The 26,357-nt window shown below is 45.4% G+C and overlaps 1 protein-coding gene across 6 annotated transcripts in view; it reads right to left on the reverse strand.

Annotated features, from left to right (window-relative positions):
- Positions 1-16,277, reverse strand: part of PALM2AKAP2 (PALM2 and AKAP2 fusion) — a 355,342-nt gene extending 339,065 nt beyond the window's left edge. For all 6 annotated transcript variants that reach the window (XM_082843083.1, XM_082843080.1, XM_082843082.1 and 3 more), the window contains exon 1: positions 16,077-16,277. In XM_082843083.1, the coding sequence (XP_082699209.1) occupies positions 16,077-16,121 (45 nt within the window). In that variant the 5' untranslated portion in view covers positions 16,122-16,277. The remainder of the gene's footprint in view (positions 1-16,076) is intronic.
- Positions 16,278-26,357: the final 10,080 nt, after the last annotated feature.

Below are 26,357 nucleotides of genomic sequence, written 5' to 3' on the forward strand. Positions count from 1 at the left end.
TCTGAGGACACATTTGATTGTCACGCTGGGGCACAGGCAGTGCTACTGGCGTTTACTGGATAGAACCAGAGATGCTGCTGAACATCATACAATGCACAGGACAGCCCTCCACAGCAAAGAATTATCTGGTCCAAACTGTCGACAGCGCCACAGTTGAGGGAACCCTATGCTAACCCCATGCTTGGCTTCCTATTCTCCCAGCAGCTGCTCAGAAGTTGCCCAGATAGAGAATGTCAGGGTCTGGCGTATATCTGACCAGAAAAGCAAAAGCCAGCCACCGGCCGAGCGAGGAACCACGAGTGTCCACACCCACGGCCTGCCCCCGCACACTCACACGGCCGGCCCAAGTACTGCAGTAATCGCCTTCTAAACCTGATTTCACAATTATGGCTCTACTATCTCCCTTGGGCAATTTGAAAATATTTACTAAGGCACCAAAGTCCCTTTGGAAATTTCCAGGCAGACAAGACTCAAAATTGCAGCTGGCCCTTTTAGACAAGAAAGGGAAGCGGGCAGAAGGGAAACATTTGATGATTCAGGGAGGCTAGAGTGGACTCTGCTACCGCAGGCCATCAGCAGCTTGTACCCGCTGGTCACTTCATTTACAGATAAAGCGATTGGTCCTCTGGCTTCCAGGAGGTAACTGACCCTCAGCAAAGGGCTAATGAATGACAGGGCAGCGGGTCAGAAGCCACTTTCCACTGGCTTCCTGCTCGGACTCAGGGAATGTGGTGGGTGTGTTCTCTGACTCCCATTCTGACACTTCACCCTTAAAATCCCCGGCGAGCACGGAATGAGAGTTCTGGCAATTTCTGGGGAGAAAGAAAAACGATATGGAGAATCACCAGTGCTTTTCCTCTACCCTCTTGTCCCCTGTCAATGGAAAAAAAATGGTTTTAAATGTAATCACTTATTTCTAGATGGGCCAACCCATTACCTCTAAGACATCAGATTTTCTGGTTTTCAAAAGAAAACACATAGTTGGCTTAGATAGTGAGGATGTAACAAGAAAACCGTAGAGTAGCAAAATGCAGTATGCGAGCGCTTCAGCAAATGTCAGCCTCCATCTTAGCAGCCCAGAAAAGAGTGAAAAGGGAGTCTGAGGCTTTACTGATGTTTTTTCATGCACTGTGCCGCCTTTTTTTTAATTTTTATTGAAATATAGTTGCTTTACAATGTTGTGTTAGTTTCGAGTGTACTGCAGTGATTCAGTTATATACATGTATAATATTTAATTGAATATATATATAGATAGATAGATAGATAGATTCCTTTCCATTATAGGCTATTACAAGATATTGAGCATAGTTCCCTGTGCTCTACAGTAGGTCCTTGTTGCTATCTATTTTATATACAGTAGTGTGTATATGTTAATCCCAACCTCCTAATTTATCCTTCCCTCCACCCCCCTTTCCCCTTTGGTAACCATAAGTTTTCTATGTCTGTCTATTTCTGTTTTGTAAATAAGTTCATTGGCATCATATTTTAGATTCCACATATGCATGATATCATATGATATTTGTCTTTGTCTGATTTACTTCACATAGGTGTGATAATCTCTAGGTCCATCCATGTTGCTGCAAATGGCATTGTTTCATTCTTTTTTATGGCTGAGTAATATTCCATTGTGTATATATACCACATCTTCTTTATCCATTCATCTGTCAATGAATGGACATTTAGGTTGCTTCCACGTCTTGGCTATTGTAAATAGTGTTGCTATGAACACTGAGGTGCATGTATCTTTTCGAATTAGAGTTTTCTCTGGATACATGCCTAGGAGGTTTACTGTTCTGAACTGCTAGCAACCAGACAACAGTTACTTCTTTAGCTAAAAGATTCCTAGAACCTTAAAGACAAACACAACCATACTTCTATGGTTATAGAATAGATATAGAGTCTAGAGCAGGAGTCAGCCACGTCTTTCTATAAAGGGTCAGAGAATAAATATTTTAGGCTTTGCAGGTCGTATGGTCTCTGTTGGAACTACTCAGCTCTGCTGCTGTAGTATGAAGTCAGCCATAGAGCACGCATTAATGAATGGGAATGGTTGTGTTCTGATAAAACTTTAGTGTGGACACTGAAATCTGAACTTCATATAATTTTCACATGTCATGAAATATTTTTTTTTTAAATTTCCAACCATTTACAAATGTACTAACCACGTAGTGCTCACAGGCCTTATGAAAGAGAGACTGCAGGCCAGACTTGGCTTGTAGATTGCTGCTTGCTGACTCTGGTCTAGACAGAAAATTGGAATCTCCAATCATTCTTCATTCTGAAGGTACTTTGTAAAATTGATTTTCCTTCTCGTCTCATTATGATTCTGAAATCACACTAGTAAAATTGCTAAATGAAAAAACAAACAAACAAACAAGAGGAATCAATCAACCATCACAGCATTCTCAACCAAAACACCCCGGCTGTGAATGAGCTGGCTGTGAGCTCCGCATGACTCACGGACAACAGACCACAAGGCCCCATCTTGCTCAATGCAAGATATATGGCCTGCTGAAGGCTAGCATTCCAGTGATATTCGCAAAATCACCCAGTGTGAACAATCTCCTTTTTTAGTCTTCGCAATCTCATATTATTCACAGGTTGGGCCAGGGGAGGGGGGTGAAGGGGGGCTGGAAAATGTCCCAGTTTCTGAAATCCAGTTGTCCTCTGCCCTCCAACACACATGAATCCATTTCTTATTCTCCAGAAAGGATACGTCTGGTGGGTTTCTTGAAAACACATTAATGTATTGATGAGGTCCTCTTGGCCTTCCAGTACATGCCCTATCTTCCTACAAACTTATTACTATTTAAAACCAATGAGTATTGATAGACTGGGAGTTCGGGATTGACATATACACACTGCTATGTTTAAAACAGAAACCAAAAAGGACCTACTGTATAGCGCAGGGAACTCTGCTCAATGTTGCATAATAACCTAAACAGGAAAAGAATTTGAAAGATAGATACATGTATATGTATAACTGAATCACGTTGCTGTACACCTGAAACTAATACAACACTGTTAATCAACTATATCCCAATATAAAATAAAAAATTTTTTTAAATAGAAAAAAATGAAATAAGAAAGGGAAAAAAATAAAGTAAAACCAATGAGTATTTTCACACTCACATGGAAGAGTGAAACACAGACCCAGAAAAAGTGTGTTCTAAACTCGGTTGTGAATGCAGCATATATGTGAAGTGGATGAGCTTGACAGATAAACTACAGGACGCCCAGTTAAATCTGAATTTCAGAAGAACAACAGATCATTTTTTAGTATAAAAGTGTGTCCCCTGCAATAACTGGGCATCCTATAATTTTAGTTGCCAAATGTGATAACTCTAGTAGAGGCTAGAGAAAAAAGGAACTAGGCTGGAGTGGTAGGTATTTATTAGGGAAAAGCAAGAATTTGTTATAGGTTTGGGAGGGGCATTCATTATGAAAGAGTCACCCACCAAAGACTGGGAACCGCAGTTTCCTGTTCTGGTTAACCCTCTCACCCCAAGTGTTTTTCAGAATCCTTAAAGTCAGGGTGCAAGGTGGGGCCTTTACATTCCAATGTGTACTGAGTTTAAAAAAACAGTGTTTCCTGGGGGAGTCCTGAGGGCTGATGGACTGTTCTGCATCCTGGGTGTGCTGGCAGTTACACCAATCTACATGTTACAAAATTCAGAGATGTGTACATCAAAAAGGTCATTTTGCTCTATGTTAATTATTATTATTATTTTTTTTTAAGGAGTGATTTCAGTTGTTACTTCTTACAGAGAATTTGCGAGTTGATCCAGCATGCTGGATAAGGAACGGATTTAAGTAGCAATCCTGACTCTAACCTGAGACTATGGTTTTCTTATAGGGTCCCCATCCAGAGGGCCCTCGATGGGCTTTCGGCAGGTCCCCCACCAATTTGCCCAACAGACCTAAACATACCTACATCTGACTTAGCCTCAGGCTGAAACACTACTACCCTATCACCTCCACATACTACTGGCTTTAAAATTAAATAAAAATGCTGTGAAAGGCAGAAATGGGAAACTGGGGGCCCGAGGTGGGTGTAGGGAGTGGGGTCAGGGGTGAGGAATGAATCCAGCCCACACACTGTATTAAAATCTCACTGTGTTTGGTTTGGCCCATACAGTGTTCCAATGGTTATGAACATATCAATATCAACAGACTTCCTTCAAAAGCTGGATTGCTAGATGCCTTGAAGAATAGAAGATCTCAGACTTATATTCCCACAAAGTACCCATCAGCTGGAGTTGAATGCTGCCTGCCCTCTGGGGAACCCACCCTCTACGGTCACCACAGTCCCACAAGCTCAGCCACCACGTCAACCTGATACCTGTGCACAACTGAGATTTTAACGCCCAGTATAAGGCACTCAGCAGGGTGTCTGGCCCATGGGAAGCTCTCAGGAACTGGGAGACCCTTCCGCCCTCCCCCTAAAAGAAAGCTACAGGATCAAGTTACCATCTTTGACTTGCTTTCTGAGCCCTGGGGTGCCCTGCCTCCCTATAGGGGAGAGGTTCTCCTCCTGTTCCCGCCCCCCCTCCCCAATGCTAAGCCATTCTGCTTCCAGCTTTTCTCTGTGGACCCAGGCTCAGGGCAGATGGAGAGCTGGAATCCTCCAGAGGCAGTGATATGTCAAGATTGAGAGCGATGATGGCAGAAAGGGGAGAGAGAGGAGGGTAACTGAGCAATTACTTTTTTTTTTTTAAATGAATATGTTGAAGTCCTAACTCTTAATTAATTTATTTCTGCTGTGTTGGGTCTTCGTTTCTGTGCGAGGGCTTTCTCTAGTTGTGGCAAGCGAGGGCCACTCTTCATCGCGGTGCGCGGGCCTCTCACTATTGCGGCCTCTCTCATTGCGGAGCACAGGCTCCAGATGCGCAGGCTCAGTAGTTGTGGCTCACGGGCCTAGATGCTCCGCGGCACGTAGGATCCTCCCAGACAAGGGCTCGAACCCGTGTCCCCTGCATTAGCAGGCAGATTCTCAACCACTGCGCCACCAGGGAAGCCCTGAGCAATTACTTTTACCTTCGCCTCCTCTGTGTTGTCAGGGCCAATGCTTTCTCTTCATCGTGGCCATCATATCCAATGCTGATGGGATGGACATCTGTCATTCTCACTCCCGTGTGAATAAGGATGGGGAGTGATCAGGCTGCCAAAGTCTCATTTCTAGTAACTGGCACCATTAGAGAGTACATTCTACAGCCAGCCTCCAGGACCTGCCCTGCCTTCCGACCCATCCCCACAGACCTATCCCAGCTGTTGTTAAATATCCTTTGGGTTTTGCTGCAAGTTTTATTTGATGACCAGCACTAAATTCTGAACACGTATGCTCAGACTTCACTGTTCATGAACAAGGCTGCCTATATACCACCTGGAAAAGAAAAATGGGCACTCAGATGATGGGCTCATCACTATCTAGAGTGTGTTTTTGCTTCCTGGATAAGCAGTATTTCTTTTCAAGGCCATTCACATTAGCTTCAAGCTTTCCAGATCTTTTTTTTAAACTGATCATTTTTTTCCCCAGCTTTAAGGTATGATTGACAAATAATTGTATATATTTACAGTGTACAACATGATGTTTTGATATGCATTGTGAAATAATTATCACAGTCAAGCTAATTCACATATCCATCACCTCACACAGTTACCATTTTTGTGTGTTTAATGACAACACGTGAGATCTACTCTCTTAGCAGATTTCAAGTATATGATACATGATTATTAACCACAGTCACCATGCTGTACATTAGGTTTTCAGAACTTATTCAACTTATAACTGGAAGTTATACCCTTTGATCAACATCGCCCCCTTTCCCCCACTTCCCAGCCTCTAGTACCCATCACTCTCCTCTGTTACTGTAAGTTCAATGGTTTTTTTTTAGATTCCACATATAAGTGAGATTATAGGTATTTATCTTTCTGTGTCTGGCTTTTTTCACTTAGCAGAATGCCCTCCAGGGTCCAACCATGTTGTCACAAATGGCAGGACTTCCTTCTTTCTAAAGGCTAAATAATATTCCACTCTGTATGTACCACCTTTTCTTTATCCAATCATTTGTCAATGGACACTTAGGTTGTTTTCATCTCTTGGCTACTGTGAATAGTGATGCTGTAATGAACATGGGAGTGCATCTATGTCTCCAAGATAGTGATTTTATTTCCTTGGGATGTATACCCAGAAGTGGGATTCCTGGATCACATGGCAGTTCTATTTTGAATTTCTTGAGGAACCTCTACACTCTTTTCCACTTTTCAGATCTTATATGTCTCACAGTCCCACTGGGGCAAGGAAATTTTTGAACCATTTCCCAACCCATTAGAGGCAGCAAGTATTACCAACCCAAGCTGACAAGTCAGGCCATAGAAACTCTGTTTAAGATGAACCAGGAGGGACTACCCTGGCAGTCCAGTGGTTAGGACTCCGTACTTCCAGTGCAGGGGTCACGGGTTTGATCCCTGGTCAGGGAACTAAGATCCCACATGCCGCACGGAACGGCTAAAAATAAATAAATAAATTAATTAATTAAAAAGTAAATAATCTACTACTCACAATAAAGATTATCCTCAACCATATTGTTTAAAAAAAAAGAAAAAGAAAAAGATGAACCAGGAGCCCGGGGGGAGCCTCTGGATTGACCCCATGCCTGTCGGCCAAAAGGTACCTCTCCCAGCTTCTCTATCCATCACATAAGGACATGCATCTATCACAGCTGCCCCAATCCTGAAGCCCCATGTGGTACTTACTGGTCTCAAAAATTGTTTGCACTATTACTCAAACTCGGAGAAAGAGGATCCCCTGGCTACCACCAAGGGGTTAAGTTTTCAAGCATATGTTTTTCTCTTAAGAATAACGTTTTTTTAATAACCCTCAAAGTTTTAAGTTTCAGCCCTGAACTAAAAAATAAAGTGAATCCTCAGATGACTGGTTATAATTTAGAAGGGGGAAAAAAATCCCACCCACCTAGAATAGTAAGTAAATCGGTATAAGGTAGCAAAGAAGTAAGGGCAGGTTTTACAAATGCCTTGAAGACATTTTGGAGGGCACAGACTGTCAAGAGCCTGGAAGCCCGCAGGGTAAAGAAGTAGGCTGCCAGAGGGGATATGATGAGGGGTAAGATGTGTTCTGAGGTCTGGCTCACAGCCTTTGCATCTACAGCTAGGGCTTTCACCTTGGGGGCGCATGTGGCTTTTCATTCCCCTTCCATTTTATGCGAGGGGAAGGGACCAGGTTCCCTATTCCTTTCTTCTAGCTAAGCTCAGAGGATGCTATAGGAGCATTGATACTAGAGTCAAAGACTAGCCCCGAAATATTTTTAATATAAGTTCAAGCATTATGTAAATAGGCTATAGGCTTGTCTCTGTCTGTCTCTCTGTGTATTTAATAATCTCCTTTTGTGGATTCTAATTCAACATGAGACTAATGGAAAAGACTGACATACCCATTAACCAAGGGCATATGTAGCTCCGACATGCTCCCCCACCCCCCCAAACCTCTGCTTCTGCCGGCATTTCCTGCCAGAAATAGGTCTCAGCTGTGCGGTATTCGCCCAAACCCAGCGCTCAAGTGCAAACTTGCCTCTATGAAGCGCCCATGCTGGGCGGCCATCACCCAACAGTCTGTCCGTGTTCTCTTAGGTCTCATCCTGCACAGTGTGGCCTCTGTGCTTTGTGTTTTAGGACAAATAAGGGCCTGGGTGAGGCTGAATCCATCTGAATATGAAGGGTTGGTTCAAACAATGGATGCTACAATTAGGATGAGGGAAGCCTGGAGGACATCTTGACAAGAATAAACTCCTCTTTGACATGCCAATGACAAGCCTGGCTTGTGCACACAGACTGGCTTAGGATAGAACCACTAACCATCATTAAGTAAATGAACCTCACTTGCTTGCTCATCCTGACCTCCTCCTAGAGTTGCTCACGTGAGAAGCAGCTGCGTTGAGAATCAGGCCTGAAGGCTGGAGAGGCTGCCACAAGACTTGATTAGCTGACCTGCTCTGGGACTTCTCCATCTATAGCATCCTGATATGTAGCATGTATATTTCTCAAAGGGGCTCCCACTGTACTGCTGGATATCTGCTCTGTTGCATGACTTCTTGTCTCACTGAGGTGCTCCCTAAGGCCTCCCCAACTGAATTTTATAGCCCATGGTTTTGATCAGCCAATCCCAATCCCAAGCATACCCTTGAAACAGGTGTCTTCAATTTTACTTTATTTAACTAGATTAAGACAAGTACCCAAGACAAACAAGATCTCCTCTGGATTAGTCACTTGATGTAAGAGGAACACAACTATACCACTTTCCAACTGAGCTAGGTTCAGGCTCTCACTAATTAAGACTTGAATTTGGTCTTTCATTCCATTTCACCTCTTTAAAATAGACACACTTCACAAACTCCTGGGCATGTCACAGTGGGCGTGTGCCACTTATGAAGACCCAGACCATCCTCTCCCTTTGCTACTGGTCTTCTACCACATCCCCACGGGTTTTCCACGTGTATTCCCCAGAACAGCAGCTGCAGCTGGAAAGAACAAACCCTGGGAACCTGTTAGAAATGCAAATTCTCAGGCTCCACCCCAGATCTACTAAATCAAACACTCTGGGAGTGGGACCCAGCAATCTGTGTGTTTAAGGAGCCCTCCATGCCCTCCAGGGCATGATCCTAATGCACTGAAGTTTGAGAATCACAGTTCTACACCATTTCTGGCCAAAGTCTACGCCCAGTAGCAGTTGCTGCCATTATTAGTAGTCCTGAGCCCAGCTCCATCTCCCTACATTGTCTAATTGAGGCTGACAACAAATCAAAACCATCTCCAACACCTGGGCAACACGTGCTGGCTCCATGTGCCTACCTTGCTCTTAAAGGTGCTCCTAGGATAACAGGAATTTCCCACATCAAGCTGCTGTCTTCTAAATTTCTCTGTTAATTTTGAGATAGCAATCTCCTAACTAGATGTGAACTTTGAGTTACAATAATGTCAGTGGTTGCAAGGAGCTCATTTAATATAAAAAAGTATAGTGGGGGGGACTTCCCTGGTGGCGCAGTGGTTGAGAATCCACCTGCCAGTGCAGGGGACACGGGTTCGAGCCCTGGTCCGGGAAGATCACACATACCATGGAGCAACTAGGCAGGCGCACCAAAACTACTGAGCCTGCACTCTAGAGCCCGTGAGCCACAACTACTGAAGCCCACATGCCTAGAGCCCGGGCTCCACCATGACAGAAGCCACCGCAATAAGAAGGCTGTGCACTGCACCGAAGACCCTATGCAGCCAAAAATAAAGAAATAAAAAATATAGGAGGGCTTCCCTGGTGGCACAGTGGTTGAGAATCCGCCTGCCGATGCAGCAGACACAGGTTCATACACCGGTCCGGGAAGATCCCACATGCCGCAGAGCGGCTGGGCCCGTGAGCCATGGCTGCTGAGCCTGCACGTCCAGAGCCTGTGCTCCGCAACAGGAGAGGCCACAACAGTGAGAGGCCCGTGTACCGCAAAAAAAAAAAAAAGGAAATATGCACTATTTTTCCAATGATCCAAACATTTGTACACCAAACTCATAAAGCCCTATTGAAAATGCACCCTGATTTTGTAACATTTTGAAAGATCTCAGGGGAGCTGGTACTACCACTTCACAGCATCCTTATGAAATCCAAACAAGTCCACGCATAAGGAAAGCACATGGTAATGTTCAAAGCTCTACCTACATGTGGAGGTCACGAAAGGTCAACCCGTTGGCCAAAAGGAATTTTGTTGTGTCCACGAATTTTTTAAAAGCTTTTAAGCTACTTGATGCTATTCTTTTTGACACGGGAGATCTCACATTTTAAAAAGGAAGATTTCTGGCTTCTCTTGAGAATCAGTTGATGTGACAACATAGGACCCACGTTCTCACCTGGTATAAATTAACTGTACCTTCACTGAGAAGTGATATCTGCTCTCCAGGTCCTTAACGATTTCCCACTCAATCCATGTCAATCATTTATGTTACAGGCTGGCTCCCGGGTCCTTTTGGGTTTGCAACTCCTGTCGACTATAAACAATCCTTTCCATTGTTATTATTAGTATCCTCCTGCACTGCAAACTCTCAGGTGTTACTATACTCGTGAAATTTCCCAGTTTGGCAATTCACCAGTTGAGGTGAAAAGAATTCATCTTTCACCCTTTGCGTCCATTTTCTCCATAAAGATGCATGTGTTATGATTTGTTGATTCACTTACTATAAACAGAAAACTTTTGTTGACTGTTTTCTGTACCCCTGCTCTGAGTATTTCCCACAAAATATCTCAAATAACCTTCACAACAATTCCATAAGGTGGGTATTATAATTATCTCCAACTTACAGATGAGGAAACCAAGGGCCAGCAAGGTCTCACAGACACTAATAGAAAAGCTGGGATGTGAGCCAAGGCTTTCGTACCCCTGAATCCACGCTTGTTACTCACCAGACTGTGAGGTACTGACAGCCCTGGGGACCACCGTCTCTGTGCACCAATGCCATTTGCTGCCTCAGTCAACATCACACTACATGATGATCAACTCTCACTGCCAAGGAAGTTGATCAACATCCCAAAAACGATCAGTGATGAAACGTGGGTAGTTCAAAGGACCAATAGCAGTGGTCCACAAAGCACTGGGTAACCCCAAAGAAATGCAGAGAAGCCTTCACTGAGCCCTGTTTTTCTTCTAAATATTAACAAATCATAACCCACAAGCGCCCCTGCTTGGCTTTTTAAATGATGACTGCTCTATTTCACAGGGGACTTGCCAGAGCAGCTACTCTTTGTCCCAAGAGGCTAAAGCCTGATATACTCAGAGGTACAAATAAATGGTCAGAGAGGTGTATGGCCCTTGGGCATATCCGTGTAAGGCCTGCCTTGTCACTCCCAGACCTGGCAATGACACTGAATGGGCCCTCAGTGGCTGAGCGGCCCTGCAGAGCCAGCTGGGGCAAACTCTTCCTTGGCACCAATGTCCTGAGCAAACCATTTTTTAAGCCTCAACTTGAACTTTTAGAAGCAGGGTACCATTTATGTAGAAGAAGATAACAAATGACTGGGATCTTCAATTCTCCAGCCCTTTACCAGCTGCCTGCCAACGACAGAGGTTCATGTACAGGGATGGTCCCCCCAAGAATCACAGTTTTTGTTACTATAAGTCTTGGGCTTGGGTCTCTAGAACCCCTGCGGGATCCCTGACCTGGGAAGCTGGGCTGGATCACACGCAAATGGCAGCCAGGACTTCTGTCCAAGCCATGCAGGCCAACCGAAGCGGCCTGAATCAGCGCGGGCTGACTGGCCTCCTTAGCCTTTGGTCCCCACTGCAACCCTGGCACTCAAGGTCTTATTGCTCAGAGGCAAGAAGAACACTGAGAGATGAAGCCAAGGAAATGCCAAGAGTGTTTTTTTGTGGGTAAAAGGCAGAACCAGCCTAAGCCACCCACCTACATCTGGGCCTTCTCAGGACAGAGAATGGGGTCAGGTGGGAGCCACAGGCCACTATCTGTACCCTCTGGGGGAGAATTTTAAGAGGGAGAGGGGTCCAAAGTGAAATCCCCCAAAAGGCAGATTCCACAGAGTCATGGCTAGGCCCACATACCCCCAAGCTCACCCCTCTCCCCACCGCCAGCTCAGAAGGATCCTAAGGGCAGCTCCAGCCCCTAGCACAGCACCCCTCCAAGGCTAGACGTGCCACTAACACGAGGAATCAGGAGTCAGGAGAGAGATACAACTCTTCCACACCTCACTGTGTGAGCCCAGATGCCTCTGTATACTCGATTGTAAAGTGGAGACAATGAGACCTGCCCAGCGCAGCTCAGAATTAAGGTATCACGTGCAGGTTTTTGTAAAGTGCTGTACAAATGCCAAAGATCGTTTTTATTATTCGACAGAGTCTGAGTTCTCATTAAGTGACAACATTCCCTAAAGAGCCAGTGTAGGTTGGATTGGCACCTCATATCTCAGTAAATATGGACACACTCACATGTGTCCGTATTTTCTATGTCTCTGAGGGCTTTTGCCCACAATGACCGCTGAAACGTTCAGTTATCTTCACCAGGGCCCAAGGAAGACTCTCTTCCTCTCGGATGTGCAGACATAACAACATCCTCCCCTCAAACTGGTTTCTATTGAGACACAGTGGTTTGTTCTCCAAGGGAATGTTACTCACTCGGTTAGAACTCCCATTGGGTATTTCCATGCACTGAAACCCAGCTTGGAAGACTCTCAAAAGGATGTGGCCTCCTGGTTTGTCTCAGCCTTTCCTGATGCTACTGAATCAGTCTGCTTCTGCCTCATCCGCTCACACAGAGGCTGCCGAACCACCCAGTGAGCTCGTGGGAAGAGCACGAGATGCTGCCACCATCTTGTGGGGAGCCAATCCTGGCAGTGGTCAATAAAGGGGCTCCAGTGCCCTCCAGTGTGGGTTCTGATTCTGGCCTTGACACTTTCTGTTAAGGTCGGGCTCTTTAAAACGTGGACAATATAGACGTTCCAACCCCATCAGCTTATTAGGATTAAATGGCATCATCTGTGTTCAAATGCACTTGAGTCTCCTTGCTGAGTTGGTGCCTTTGGCTACTGACTTAACTTCTTCATGTGTTTCGCTTTCCCTTTCTTATACTAACTATTTCAAATCAATAATAAACTAACAACAAGCAAGTGAATAAACACCTTCTGCTCATTGGGAAGTTACTGTGTTATTTTACATTTTTTTTTCAACCTTCAAGACTTGCTCAAACATCTCCTCTCTTGGAAAGTGCTCTATAACTCCTCCAGGTCAGCTTACCTGCTCCAGGTGTGTGCTCATTTGCATAAGTATTCCTGCTACTGAATAGTAATTGTTTATGTTAGACTACTAACAACTTAAGTTTTTTTTTTTAAAGAACACACGTCACAAGAGCCCTGCTGAATAGAAAATGGTCAATAAATGCCAACTGTATTATTATGCCCTGAATGATTACCCGCATTCATTGTGCTATAGAGGCATCTTGCTGTCTTCTAAAATTACAACTTTGGGAGAGTCCCTACGGATGGAGGGAGCACCTGGGGGTAGAGACACTTGTCAAGATGGATTTGCTCCTCTTTTGGCAGGAAGTAGGCTGAGATTCATCTTTTCTCATTGATTAGTCTCTGGACACAACTGGAAGATTCAATTAAAGCACTATAGTTTCTGAGTATTTCACTCCCTTGGGGGGAAAAAAATCCCACAGATGATCATGTGGCTAGTCACAGGACATCTGTCCCTTTTAGAACTTAAGTGTGCGAAGGGTAAAGTCTTCCCTCTGATGGCTGAAACTTGGGGACACTGACTTTTTGGTATTGCCAGTCCCTTCCGAGAGGCAATACTTTGTAAATACCTACTGCATGACTGGATGGATGGATCCTCCAGTCACATCTCTGCCCCTGGTCTGAGGAGCTAGCGAAATTGACACTGGGCTGAGCTCTGGCCTTCAGTCGAGTAAAGGAAAGGATAAAGAAGGCTATTTAGACTCTTTCTGTTTCAGAGATGTTGTCTCTCACCCTCACAGGACAAGGCAGCAGTGTAGACAGGAATTGGGGGCTCTAGACCATCTACTGGCCCCTGCATGCCAGGTCCTTCACCTGTACCATATCTAAACCTTACAGCCAGCCCCTGAGGTAGAACTCATGAGCCCCCTTTACAGATGAAGGAACCAAGGTCCGGACTAAAGAGTAGCCAAGAGTCTACTGATTAGAATCTCCAGCTATCTGCTCTTCCTCTTGGAGAGGAGCCAAGTTGGTGAAGAGATAAAGAATCGTTCTCTTCCTCCTGGGGGGAAGCGGGGTGGCGGGGGGGATGAACTGGGAGATTGGGATTGACATATATACACTACTATGTATAAAATAGATAACCAATAACAAAAAACAAACAAAAGAATCATTCTCTTCCTCCTTCACATCTCCAGAGAGATTTCAGGAGGGCTAGGCTCTGGCAGCAGCCTCGTGAGCTCCTGAGGGTCCTCTGAGAACCCCAGGAAGGCGGCAGAAAGAGGCAAGTTTGCAAAATTTGGAGAGTATGCATTAGACCAAAGCACGGCACAGAACTATTTACTGATGTGGTCACAAGCCCCTCCACCCCATCTCTCAATTCTCTCTCTCTTTCTCTGTCTGTCTGTCTGTCTCTCTCTCTCTCTCTCACACACACACACACACACCGTTAATTCGATGTTAGAAAGTCTGCACTAATAACAACAGATATATTCATTGAGGCCGAATCATTCATGAGAATCATCAACACCTTCCCAGGTACAGGACAAACTCAATTCCGCAACTCAACAGGCATGAGAATTCCAGCAGACTGGCTAGATCTTTCTTGAAAGTCCATTTAGCCTCTGCTGGGATTACCCAGCCCCACTCGGAAAAGGGTGGCCCAAGTGTAAGCTGCTACTGGCTCCCCGTTCAGAAAGCAAGTCCTTTCATGAGGCTCAGCTGTTCCTCAGGCATCCAGTAAAGCTGGTCATGCAAAGGCAGAGAATGTGACAACTGTTGGAAACCTTCAGCGGCCTCCGATGGGAGCAACTGAACCTTCTCCGGAGCAGCCACTTCATGGACAGTTAAAGCAGCCTATTATTCAGTTTATATAAAGCACCCACCAGCGACACGGCACCAAGAACGGAATATCTCCATTCTTAGCAAGTTCATGACATACTGGCCACGCTGCTAGGCCACTAACTCTAGAAACCGTAAACAACCTCACTAACCATCAAAATACACATACTCAGAGGGAAAGGGAAAGAAAAAAAAAAAAGCCTTCCTGAGTTCTGAGGACCAAGTTCAAAGATTGCCCAATAGGCAAAAAAGCCATAGCATTCAACAGTGCCAACAGTCTCTCTCGCTTCAGCTGTAAAGTCTCCAAGACATTTTAAGATTTGAAGACTTTGATAAAGAGGATCTCAGAGCCACAGAGACCACATCAAACGCTTCTTTAAAAAAGAAGAGTCTGTATGCATTTCCCAGTGAAGGATCCGTCCAAAGGGTTTTAAAAACACTTTAATAGACTTTGCTTCCAAAACATTACACACCATTTCTCCAACAAATTTACATGTGTTTCCAGGGAACTCCTGGACCCAAAAGAAAAAAAAAAGTACTTAGGTAAAAGAATGTCTGGCGATTCTTTTATGCCAATATGTTAAGAGACCTCTTTTAATTGCTATTATTTCATATAGCAGCAGTAATCATTCCCTCATCTGAAAAGGAAATATATAATCCAGCTGCGGTGGCTCCAGTAAAAATACCACATCTGTGGATCACTGGCAGCACTGTGGCAGGACTGCTCAAATTTAGGCAGCTTTCGAGCTCTTTTATACCCAAGATGCACATGGGCGCACTTTTCTGAGAGTGCACATAAACTTTGCCAAAACTGGTTGCTCCTTTGTATGCTGAAAATAGGTTTTCAGATGATCCACACCCAGAAGAAGGAGGCTCTCTTGGAATATTATTTCCAGGACCCAGTTGTTCTAAGAAGTCCCCAGACCACCCGCCCACCCCCACCCCCACCCAGGGTGATGGCTTGCGCCAGTGCCCTTGTCAATATCAAACAGAACAGGGAAAATGAACACTCCGGCTTTCAGAGAGGAGGTTCTACCGCGCGGCTGGCAGTGGAGCTGATTGCTGGTTTTCCACTTAGCACACCAACAGCTTCCGCAGAGTGGATGGCAGCCACCGTTCTGGTGACCGTTCCCGCCATTCTCCAGTGTCTGAAGTCAGAGTATTACTGAGCACTGGGTGGTAATATTCCAGGAATCGCCCCCCCACCCCCACCCCCACCCCCCTCATGCTCCGTTTAGTCTTTCCCCAAAGCCCAGTAGCAAGCATCTTATTTCTAAGCCAATCTTCCACATTCAAATCCCCAGCCCAAAGCGCGCCCTGGGGCTTTCCATCTACAGACCATAAAGGAAAAAGCAGCGTAGCTGAGCCTTGACAGACTTTTATCCCCAAAACACATGTCCTGCGGCTACTGTGCTGGAATGTCGACGGCCCCGAAGCCCTCGGGGTCCTCTTCCATCCCAGACAATAGAGCAAGAAAATAAAATGAAAGTGGACTTACTGCTATGGCTTGCAGCCTTTCCTTGTGCAATTCCGCCTCTGCCATCCTGGAGAAGGGCACACAGGGAGGGAAGGAAGAAAGAAAAACAAAACACACGCTGTAGTCACCTAAGGAAATTGATGGACACCCCGGGGGGTACTTTGCTAGAAACCCAGGGAGAGCCGAGGGGCGTCCGGGGATCCGCTTCGGAGGTGGCGGGCAGAGCTGTGTGCGCGGCTGGCTCGCCCGGCTCAGCCTCTGGCCCCCGCCCGCCCGGCCGCCTGGCTGCGCCCCAGCGCCGCCGCTCCCTGCATCTCCCCGCCGCCGGCCGCGCCAGTCGGGGACGTGGGCCACTGGCAGCAGCCGGGAGGGCGCGCTCGCCCAGCGCTCGTCCTCCGCCCTGACGTCTCCGCGCCTCGCTCCGCCCCTGGGGTGTGGGGGACCCGCGGCCGCAGCCCCGGGCTGCTCTAAGCGGGCGGGAGACACCGGGGCTGCAGCCGCGGGGAGTGGGGAGGCCCCCAAGGCGCGGCCGGGCAGCGCGCGGGCGGGCTGGCACCCGGGGCGCACCGGGAGCCGCTAGGGCGCACGCTTGGTGCGCCCAGGTGGACACGTGCTCACTGGGGACGTGCAGACGCCAGCCCAGGGGCCTCTGGCAGAAAGCGGGGCCCCAGCACGTCCTGCCTGCCAAACGCTTCGACTCCACGTGGGGACATTTCCAACTGCCTCATCCACATGCCTTAAATGGCAGACTCCTCAGCGGTCAAGTTGGCCAAGGGCAGGGTGTAGCTCATCCCTCTGTGAGGCCAAATGTGGGTTAGAAAGACAACCGAGAGTTTGTAGTTATAGGTGCTCCGCTAGGATGGGCTTGATCACTTATTAGCTGTGAAGCCTTGGGCAAGTCACTTAACCACTCTGAACCTCAGTTTCCTCATCTAAAAAATGGAGTGTCTGTCAGTGCTGAATGAGATAAGTATGCGTACAAAGGTGCTTTGTAAAGGGCAATCTGTTCTGAACATTATCCTGTGACATCCTGGGCTGAAACTCAGAATCTTTACTTCTGTACTCAGTCTCTGAAAGGAAAAGTAGGATCTGGTCACCAAAACACTTCACCTCTTCTTTACTGAAACAGGCGGCAGTTCTAAAGTGCATCTTTTATGCCAGGGCCTGGGCTGGAAATGAGAGAGAGATAAGATAAGATCCAGTCCAAAAGGAAACAAAAAGCTAAAAACAAAATACGTCTTCACCTCCAGGAGGGGGCTGCTAGAATTCCCAACATTCATAAGCAAACTTTCCTCCATAAAATGAAATAAACATGGGGGAAAAAACCAATGTGACCTCTTTAGATCCTTGATGACTCTATAAATGCAAAACTTAAGAAGGCATTTTGAAAGGTAGGCACATCAAATTTCTCCAAATCACCTCTTTCCTGGGCAAATTCTTGCAATTTCTACTAAATCACCTTCTCAACATTCAGAGAGGTTTCACCTGTCACTTGAAGAGCAATTACTACTCTGCCCAAAGACTGAAGCAGTCACCAAAACAGTTTCACTGATTGATTGTTTTCTCTTTCTTTTCATAACAGGCGTAGGTGGAGCTGTTTGTGTCGTAAATCCAAGGCAACACCAGATTTGACATCCCCCTCCAGTATATCCAGAACTTCTGCTTTCTGGCTAAGACCCATCACTTTCTTCAAACGCTTCATTTTCTCCTCACTTGCAGTGCCAGCTCCAGAGGACAAGTTTTTTGAGGGGTGTTAGCTCACAAATAAACAAGGCTTTTAGTACTTCGGCAGAGTGACTGCGTACCCAACAAGAGTAGAGAATACAAGATGAGCGAAGTGAGACCAGAGAGGTGGAAAGACTCAGCCAGAGTCATGGAGCTAGGATTTCAACTTAGATCAGACCCTCCAGAGTTCATGTTTATAACCACCAGGCACCAGGCTTGGCCAGTAATATGAAGGTGGGGCAGCCCCCGGTGATGAATAAGTGGTCCTTTCCCCTCCAGTTACACAGATATTAAAAAGGAATTAGAAGAGCACAGCAATGTGAATGCACTTAGTGTCACTGAACTGCATACTTAGAAGTGGTTAAAATGGTAAATTTTATGTTATGTATATTTTACTATGCTAAATTTTTAAAAGGCATGATGGAAGGTGAGATGGAGCGGAAGACAGGCTTAGGCATCTTTTGGAAGTGACCAGTTGGAAAGCTTTGAATCTCAAGATAGAAGAATCACGATCGGGGACACATACCTGGGTGTCATCTACATTGTGGTTATAGCTAAAGAAAGAATGGCCAGGGTAAGAAAACAGAACGAGAAGAGGAGAAAGCCCAGGAAAGGAGGCTGAGGAAGTCATCTGAAGATTAGAAGAAAAAATCAAGAGGGATGTTTCTACGAAAAGCCACAACAGGAGGAAAGGGTTTTTCAACAGAGTCAGGTGGTTTGGGGAGGTCAAGAAAGATGCAGACTAAGAGGCTTGGGCAGCCAGGAAGCCGTGGGTGACATTGAGAGAGCTGTGTGTGTGTGTGTGTGTGGGTGAGCCTGTAAGCAATTACAGAGACTTGAATGAGTGAGAGGTGGGGAAGGAACATCCTTGAGTACAAACCACTCCTTTCAGATGTTTCGATGTGAAAGAGGAAGGTGGTGGGGGGAACAGGAAGGTGGTCAATGGGAAGCAGAGTCAAGTTGAAGGGTTGTTAGATCAGGTGAGACTTGAATGTTTCAGGGCCAAAGGGAATTAGGCATCAGGGAAGTGAGAACAAAGACACAGTCCAAAGGGAAGGTAAGTATTAGGTCTCAGATTAGACCAGAGGGCATCCAGATGAGCACTAGTGGCCAAGGTAGGCTTGGAAAGATGGGGAAATGAAGTAGGACAGAAGATGGAATGGGTAAAGATGAAGTCATTTTATTTGAAAGAGAGAGAAGTTGAGGGAGCGTATATTGGAAGCCTAGTTTTCCCAGCTGACGGAAGGGCCATTGGTTGGGACTGATGGGGTGTGGGAGGGGACTGCAGAAAAATAGAAATGGTTTGTAAAGAAACTGTGAGAAATGGGAACAATTAAGACACGTTTCCCAGTCAGTAGTATGCATCAGAATCTCCTGGGTCACATTTGCCTGAATACATGTACAAAATTAAATAGCTATGGGGTGAGGTAAGAGTTAGGGATGGATTTAGAACCATCGTACTAACTGTGCTTACTAGGAGTAGACAGAAGACTTATGACCAATTTACTTCCTCAGTGGCTTTTAACCGCCTGAGACCCATGATATACAGGGCTCCTGTTTACTCCGTGTTGAGGACTGTCAAAGCAGGGATGGCCAAAAGTCAAAGGAGAGAAGAAATTCAGAATGCTGGACCCTGGGGATTTGTCCAGGGAGAAATGTAGCAGAATCTTCACTTTTTTTTTTTTTTTTTTCTGGCTGCCCCATTTGTGCAGCCCTTTCCGTCTTTAGGGAATTCCCATATTACGAGCCATTGTGAGATTCAGAGCTACTTCCCATCATGCAAGCCGGGAAATGCCAGACATTTGTTTCCCAGGTCCTCAAAAGCTATGACATGGCATGCAATCTGGGCTTAGTTAGCCATGTACATTGGCCAAGGACCTTGAAGACATAGCATTAGAGAACTCTTTCAGGCTGGTTGCTCATCTTTGGTCCTGCCCATTGCTCAGGCCTCCTTCTCTAGCCTTCCCAGCTATTCTGCCAGCTACGTAATACACTTTCGATTCATGCCTTCTCTGCTCCTAGCAACTAGAATCAGTTTCTGCTGCTTGTGACTAAGAACCCTAAGTGAAACAGGAAGGCACGTGAAGAGCAGAGAGAAAACATTTTCTCCTCTTCCAATACTTCTCCCCTCAAAGCTCTAAATTTTAGCATTTTGAAATCATCTAACCCATTAAAAACACAGACACTTATAACCCAAATTATGCCATTTCTTTCATAAACTTTTACTGTATACCTATTCTATACTAGACGTTAGGCTATGTCCTGGTATTACAAAGAATTCATAGTCTAGTGTTAATATGGGTGACTTTTTGCCCTCCACACATTTGAAATCTCAAAAGATCTAGTACAATGGGTGCATCATGTGTGTAACAAATCACTAGTTCTTGCTGGGACAGTAAACCGTGTTGCATAAGCATTACCCGTATTGTCTAATGGTTTTTCTGATAGATGCTGTATTGCACAGCATTATATTGAGAGAATACAGAATGCTAGATTTGCGAAATAGATGTTTTGGTAATAAAAACTGCAGAATCTATTTTAGGGTGTGAGTCCTTTGAGAACCACAGATGATCACAGCCTACTCCCCTGTGGGGAAAACGGGAGCTCTGTAAACTGAGAGGGAAATGACTTGCCAAGACCCATTGAATGAGTAAAAGTTAAAGTCTTGCTGAACAGAACCTGAGAGTGTGAAACTTCAGAGTAACCTGAAGCTTTCCATTAACAAAACTAATTTTAAAAGAATGCCAGGTCCTCCAAAATGTTTGTATTTGCATCAGCTCTCTTTTGCCTAGGATCTTTTAAAATACATGGTCATTAGAAACATATGTGATATCTGCACAGGATCAAAAGGAGGGGAACAGTGCTTGGAGCCCTTTTGGCTCCTGTGGTTGTGAACAATTTGGGAAAGTTGATGGGATTTCAAGTATGTGATGTTTTTCTCAATGGGATTCATATGACAGATCCATAGAGAGAGTCCCCATGGTGCAAGAGAGTGAAAGAAGTTAGAAAACAGGGTGCCAGTGTGGGAAATAAACTAGGCTGGATGTCACTTAAGGTATAGATTGAGTAAGCTCTCTACAGAGAAGATTCAAAAAGAGCAACTAGAAATCCATCTAAAAATGGATGGTAGAATTTCTATCTGATGGCCTCATTTTCTCTTGGCTAGCCTTGGCAATGTCAGTTGATCAACACTGTGAATTGCTGGAAGAAACCAGGGGCTATAAGGAGAGCATACAGGAATTGGATCTGGATGGTTAGGGGTCATTCTATTCTACATTCACCTTGCTGGGATATTCAGATGTTGATAAAAATTTTGAAAAGTGGGTCTAGGAGGTGGGAGGTGGGCATGGCACAGAGAAAAGGCATGAGCTGTAAAGACAAGTTAGAATCCCAGCCCTCAGACTCACCAACTGCACAAACTTGAATTCCTTTAGCTCAATTTCCTCATCCTTAATGGGGGATAACAACTCTAACCTCATAAGGATATTGCAAGAAATCAAGATAACAGATGGAAAATGCTTGACAGTGACCATAGTAGGGGCTCCAAAAATGGCAGGTCCTGATTATACAACCCAACTACTTCTTCATTAAAACTGTCATAGACCAAATCAAGTGAGTGACTTGATTGTATCTATCCTTTTATGTACGCTTTTTTTTTTTGCAATGTAGGCTTTTTCTTTTAAGAAAAGGGGTGAACTATCAATATTCTTTAAGTTTTCCACATTAGTAGGTACTTCTCTTTTTTCATCTTTTAAAAGGGAGGATTCTGCCCTGTATCATTTATTGTCTAGAAATTTCATTACCAGGCTGCCCCTTGAATGATTCATAGACACCTACAGCCTTATCTTTTGGAGTAAGTCAATTTAATGTTTATAAATAAGAAGGAATGAAAAGGGAATGCTTAAGAGGACATAGATTAAGTCCTAGGAAAAGATGGAAAGAAAAGCTTAATTGTGGAGTGTTTTGGAAGAGAGCTACATGCCCACATATTAAAGGTGCTCCTTGGTGGAGTGGATTCAAGGTTTGGGTGTGAATTAGCTACAAAGTGGAAAAGTCTTTGGGAAGGCCAGTCTGGTTATCTGATGCTGGTAGACACAATCAGGTCACTGGCTTCCCAGAGAGCTTAGGGGCCAGTCTAGTTTGCCTTAGTACAATGACCATAAAGTGCCCAGTCAGCTTGGAATCCCTTTTTGCAGTGGGGCCATCAACACTTTCATTGTTAGCCATGATTCAATCATGCCGTACACATCCTGCAAGTCAGCACTGCTAACAAGAGAGAGATTTCCTGTGGGTTTGGCAGTGTAGGGACAGTAGACTATCAGTTAAATCCTGTGTGCCCTCCTGGTTGGGGAATGAATAATGAAACTGGGAAAGCCTAGCTTCAGCTCCTACCACCTACGGATGCTGAGCCCTTCTGATGCCCTTTGGAGTGTTCAGGGTTTCAATCCTGCATACCAACCCATTGCCCACCCTCCATACACTCATACGCTGGCAAAATGGATCCAACTTGTGTTTGGCCCCTTGGAGCTGGTCTCACTGAGAGGTAATAGCCAGTCGGTCTCAAAAACTGCTCCTTACTAAGAGCAGTATGGAGGTTCCTTAAAAAACTAAAAATAGAGTTACCATATGATCCAGCAATCCCACTCCTGGGCATATACCCAGAAAAGATGAAAACTTCAATTAGAAAAGATACATGTACCCTAATGTTCACAGCAAAACAATTTACAATAGCCAAGACTTGGAAGCAACTGAAGTGTCCATCAACAGGTGAATGGATAAAAAAGATATGGTGTACATGTACAATGGAATATTACTCAGCCATAAAAAAGAACGGAATAATGCCATTTGCAGCAACATGGATGGACCGAGAGATTATCACACTAAGTGAAGTAAGTCAGACAGATCTATATCATATGATATCACTTACGTGTGCATTCTAAAAAAAAAGATACAATGAACTTACTTACAAAATAGAAACAGACTCACAGACGTAGAAAACAAATTTATGGTTACCAAAGGGGAAAGGGGGGAAGGAGGATACATTAGGAGTTTGGGATTAACAGATACACACTACTATATATAAAGTAGATAAACGACCAGGACCTACTGTATAGCACAGGGAACTATACTCAATATCTTGTAGTAACCTATAGTGGAAAAGAATCTGAAAAAGAATAAATATATCTGAATCGCTTTGCTGTACCCCTGAAACACAACATTGTAAATGAACTATACTTCAGTAAAAAAAAGAATGGGATGTACAGGTTGTCACTTCTATCTGAACCCATAAAAGCCACTCTCATTCTCCAATGGAATATTACTCAGCCATAAAGAGGAACATCTGACATCTGCTCTGACATCTGCTAAAATGTGGATGAACCCTGAGGACATGATGCCTATTGAGAGAAAACAGTCACAAAGGTCACATTTTCTTGATTCCATTTATATGAAATGTCCACGGACGGCAAATCCATGGACACAGAAGTAATCTGGTATTCTCAGGGGAAGAGGAGGGGACATGGAGAGTGACTGATGAGTGGGACAGGGTCTCCTTTGGGGCAATAAGGATGTGCTGGAACCAGACAGAGGTGGTGCTTGCGCAACACTGTGAATGTGATAAATGCCACCGAATTGTTCCCTTCAAAACAAAACAATATTTAACAATAAAAAACCTACACCAAAAAAATTTCTCCTTACCAAGTGTAACCCTCCCAGCTGGGGCCTCGTAGACAGACAGCCTTTCCTCAAAGCAGCTCAAGATAGAGTGGAAAGAGCACCAGACAAAATCTCAACCGAAGGTCCTAATCCTAACTCTGCCAACTTACTGTGTGACCTCAGACAAGCAACTTAACTGCTCTGAGCTGAGGTTTTCTATTTGTACACTGGGCACAGAGATAGCTAACTACCCCCACAAAGTTCTTGTAAGGATGAAAGGAACCCATGAGTGAGAAGGTGTTTTGAGAACTAACTATAAATGCTCTCAGAGTGGGAAGGACTACAGTGAAAGGGATGCCTTCAAGGTTAGGAACTCAGGGACAAAAGGACTGGGCAGTGGGGTGGAGGCAGGGGCTGGGGTGAGGTGATGTTTCTAAGACTGAGAAATTCTGTAGCAGCCACAGACTCGGCCTACCAGGAGAAGACTCAGCTAGCACATAAGACAAAAGAGGCTTCCAGATGTCTCATGGGTTTCTAAGACAATCAAACCAATAAATGAAAATGCCCAACGCCACCCTGGACTCTCTTTGCCTCCTCAATGTTCCTCAGTTACTCAAGTGATTTCTGCTTTACCCAGTCAAACCGCTGCACTTCCTGATCTACATATTTAATTAGCTTCGCTAAATGCAGGATAGGGTGTGGGGTCCAAGGATGCAGTGGAAGCAGCAGAGAGAAGCAGGAGAGAAGGAAACAGAGAAACTTGGATCTTTTCTGCCATCTGTGTGTGTGTCAAACTTTGACTGGAAAGCTACCTGGTCCGTGTTTACATGAATGTGCCCTCCTTTCTACATTCATTCAGATCTAAGTTTATGCCACTAGAGGGAAAGGCGTACTTGGGGAGGTGGGGATGGAAAAAGAGTTGACGCAGAGGCGTCTGCTTGACTGGGAGCCAGGAGCGCTGAGGGGGGTGGGGTGTGGGCAGCCCCTCTGGGAGGCCCCAAGGATGGAGCCTGTGCTGACTTGACAAAGGAAGGTGTGTTGTGTTCTGCTGAGGAGGGCGTGAGCACGAACAAGACATTAGATCATGTATTAGAGACAGCAGTTCCCTGACTCCCATGAGCCCCCAAGTCTGGCTCAACCCTTTGGGAAATGGACACTCAGCTGCTCTCCAGGCCTCCACAGTGAGAGCAGTGTCTGTCCCCTGGGGAAAAGCAGCTGGCAGGGCCACTTCTGAGGCACAGTTGAGCTTGCCTTCTGTACTGATGTCACTCCCGTTGTTTCCTCTCTGGGGACAGCGTTCCTGGGGTGGGTGTGGAGGACAGAGGGGTTGTTGCCTTCTAGGACCTGGGTTGGATTAAGTGCTGTGCACCCACATCTGGACGTCAGATTGTTGATGCCTGCACTGGGACCCAGGTGTCTGCCATCAGTCCTTCATGATGTCCCCTCTTCCCACTCAGTTCCTCTCTTTCCTCCTCTATAGTTCCTCACCTTTCACTCTTCCCTAAGTCAAGCCCTTGTGACACCATCTTTTGCAAGTGGACAAGCCATCACAATCGAGATAGCTTTTCCTGTGACCAGAGAGCGCTCTGCTAGAACTGAAGACCTCCCGCTACAGACGGGCAGTCCATTTCCCTCTGGGGCTCGGTCCCCTTGTCAAACGGAACTCCCCTTTGTTGGGATGGGGGAGGGGAGGCCCCCGGGGTTCTGGGACGGCTCTCCTTTGTTTCAGGCTCAGAAGGAGCCATCGCATCTTGCCAGAGCTTTACCCTGTTCTTAGTCTCCAGTCCCCATACTCCTCCCCAGAGAACCTGACACCTTCATCTGTTTGTCCCATTCCAAATTTGGTGCTTTCTCATACCACGAGCTATGCCTGGAATGCAGCCTCCCCTCCCTTTTCTAACTTTCCAAGTCCCCTCTTGTTAACTCTACAGCATTGCAGAAATCCCACCCCCTCAGGGTATGCATGGTGGTCCCTTTGGGAAGGAAAAGTGGTTATCCCTCCCAATTTCTAACATAGTGTGTGACTTACAAATGATTTCCGTAACTTGTTGCTCTCAATTAACTCAAAAATCATCAAGTCAGAGCCCTGAAGGAGATCTCAGATACATCAGCGTCCCAAAAGCCACCATGATGGTTGTTTGCATGTAACAAAGCTACTTAGGTTGGCAGGAAGCATGGATTGGACAGACTGGCCCTTAAATCTCAATTCTACCACTTAATGACCTTAAGAAATTTACTTCTCTGAGCTTAAGTTACTCTGTCTGTAAAATGGGAAAAATATCAGTATCCATTTTACAAGATTCTTGTGACAATCAAGTGAAATAATGTATTCATCATGTATGTAACTCCTGACATATTGAAGGTGGTCAATGAATACTCTTTTATAATCATGACCATAATCTCATTTATTCATCAATATCAGTATCATTCAGGATGTGTTTCTGCCTAGAGGTGCCTGTGTCCTAGTGAAGGCTCCTGAGTCACTTGTTGGCCCATCACTGGGTGCTATGGACTGCATGTTTGTACCCCGTCCCATTCAAACGTGGAAACCCACATCTCCAGTGTGATGGAGATGGGGCCTTAGTAGGCAATTAAGTCATGAGAATGGAGCCCTCATGATGGGAGTAAAGAAGAGGCAGTAGAGAGCTTGCTTTTCTCTCTCCTTCCTCCATATGAGGACACAGCAAGCAGACAGCCGTCTGCAAACCAGGAAGAGGGCCCTCACTAGCAATGCAATCTGTCCATACCCTGATCTTGGACTTCCAGCCTCCAGAACTGTAAGAAAAAATGTTTGTTGTTTAAGCTGCCCAATTTATGGTAATTTGTTACAGGAGCCCGAGCTAAGACCCCAGGTGTGTCAGATATGGTCCTCAGACTAGACCAGCACTTACTCATGAATACTCCTGACTCTTGCCTCTTGCC

Source organism: Leucopleurus acutus, assembly GCF_964270905.1.
Source record: "Leucopleurus acutus genome assembly, chromosome: 7".
NCBI classification, from domain to species: Eukaryota; Metazoa; Chordata; class Mammalia; order Artiodactyla; family Delphinidae; genus Leucopleurus; species Leucopleurus acutus.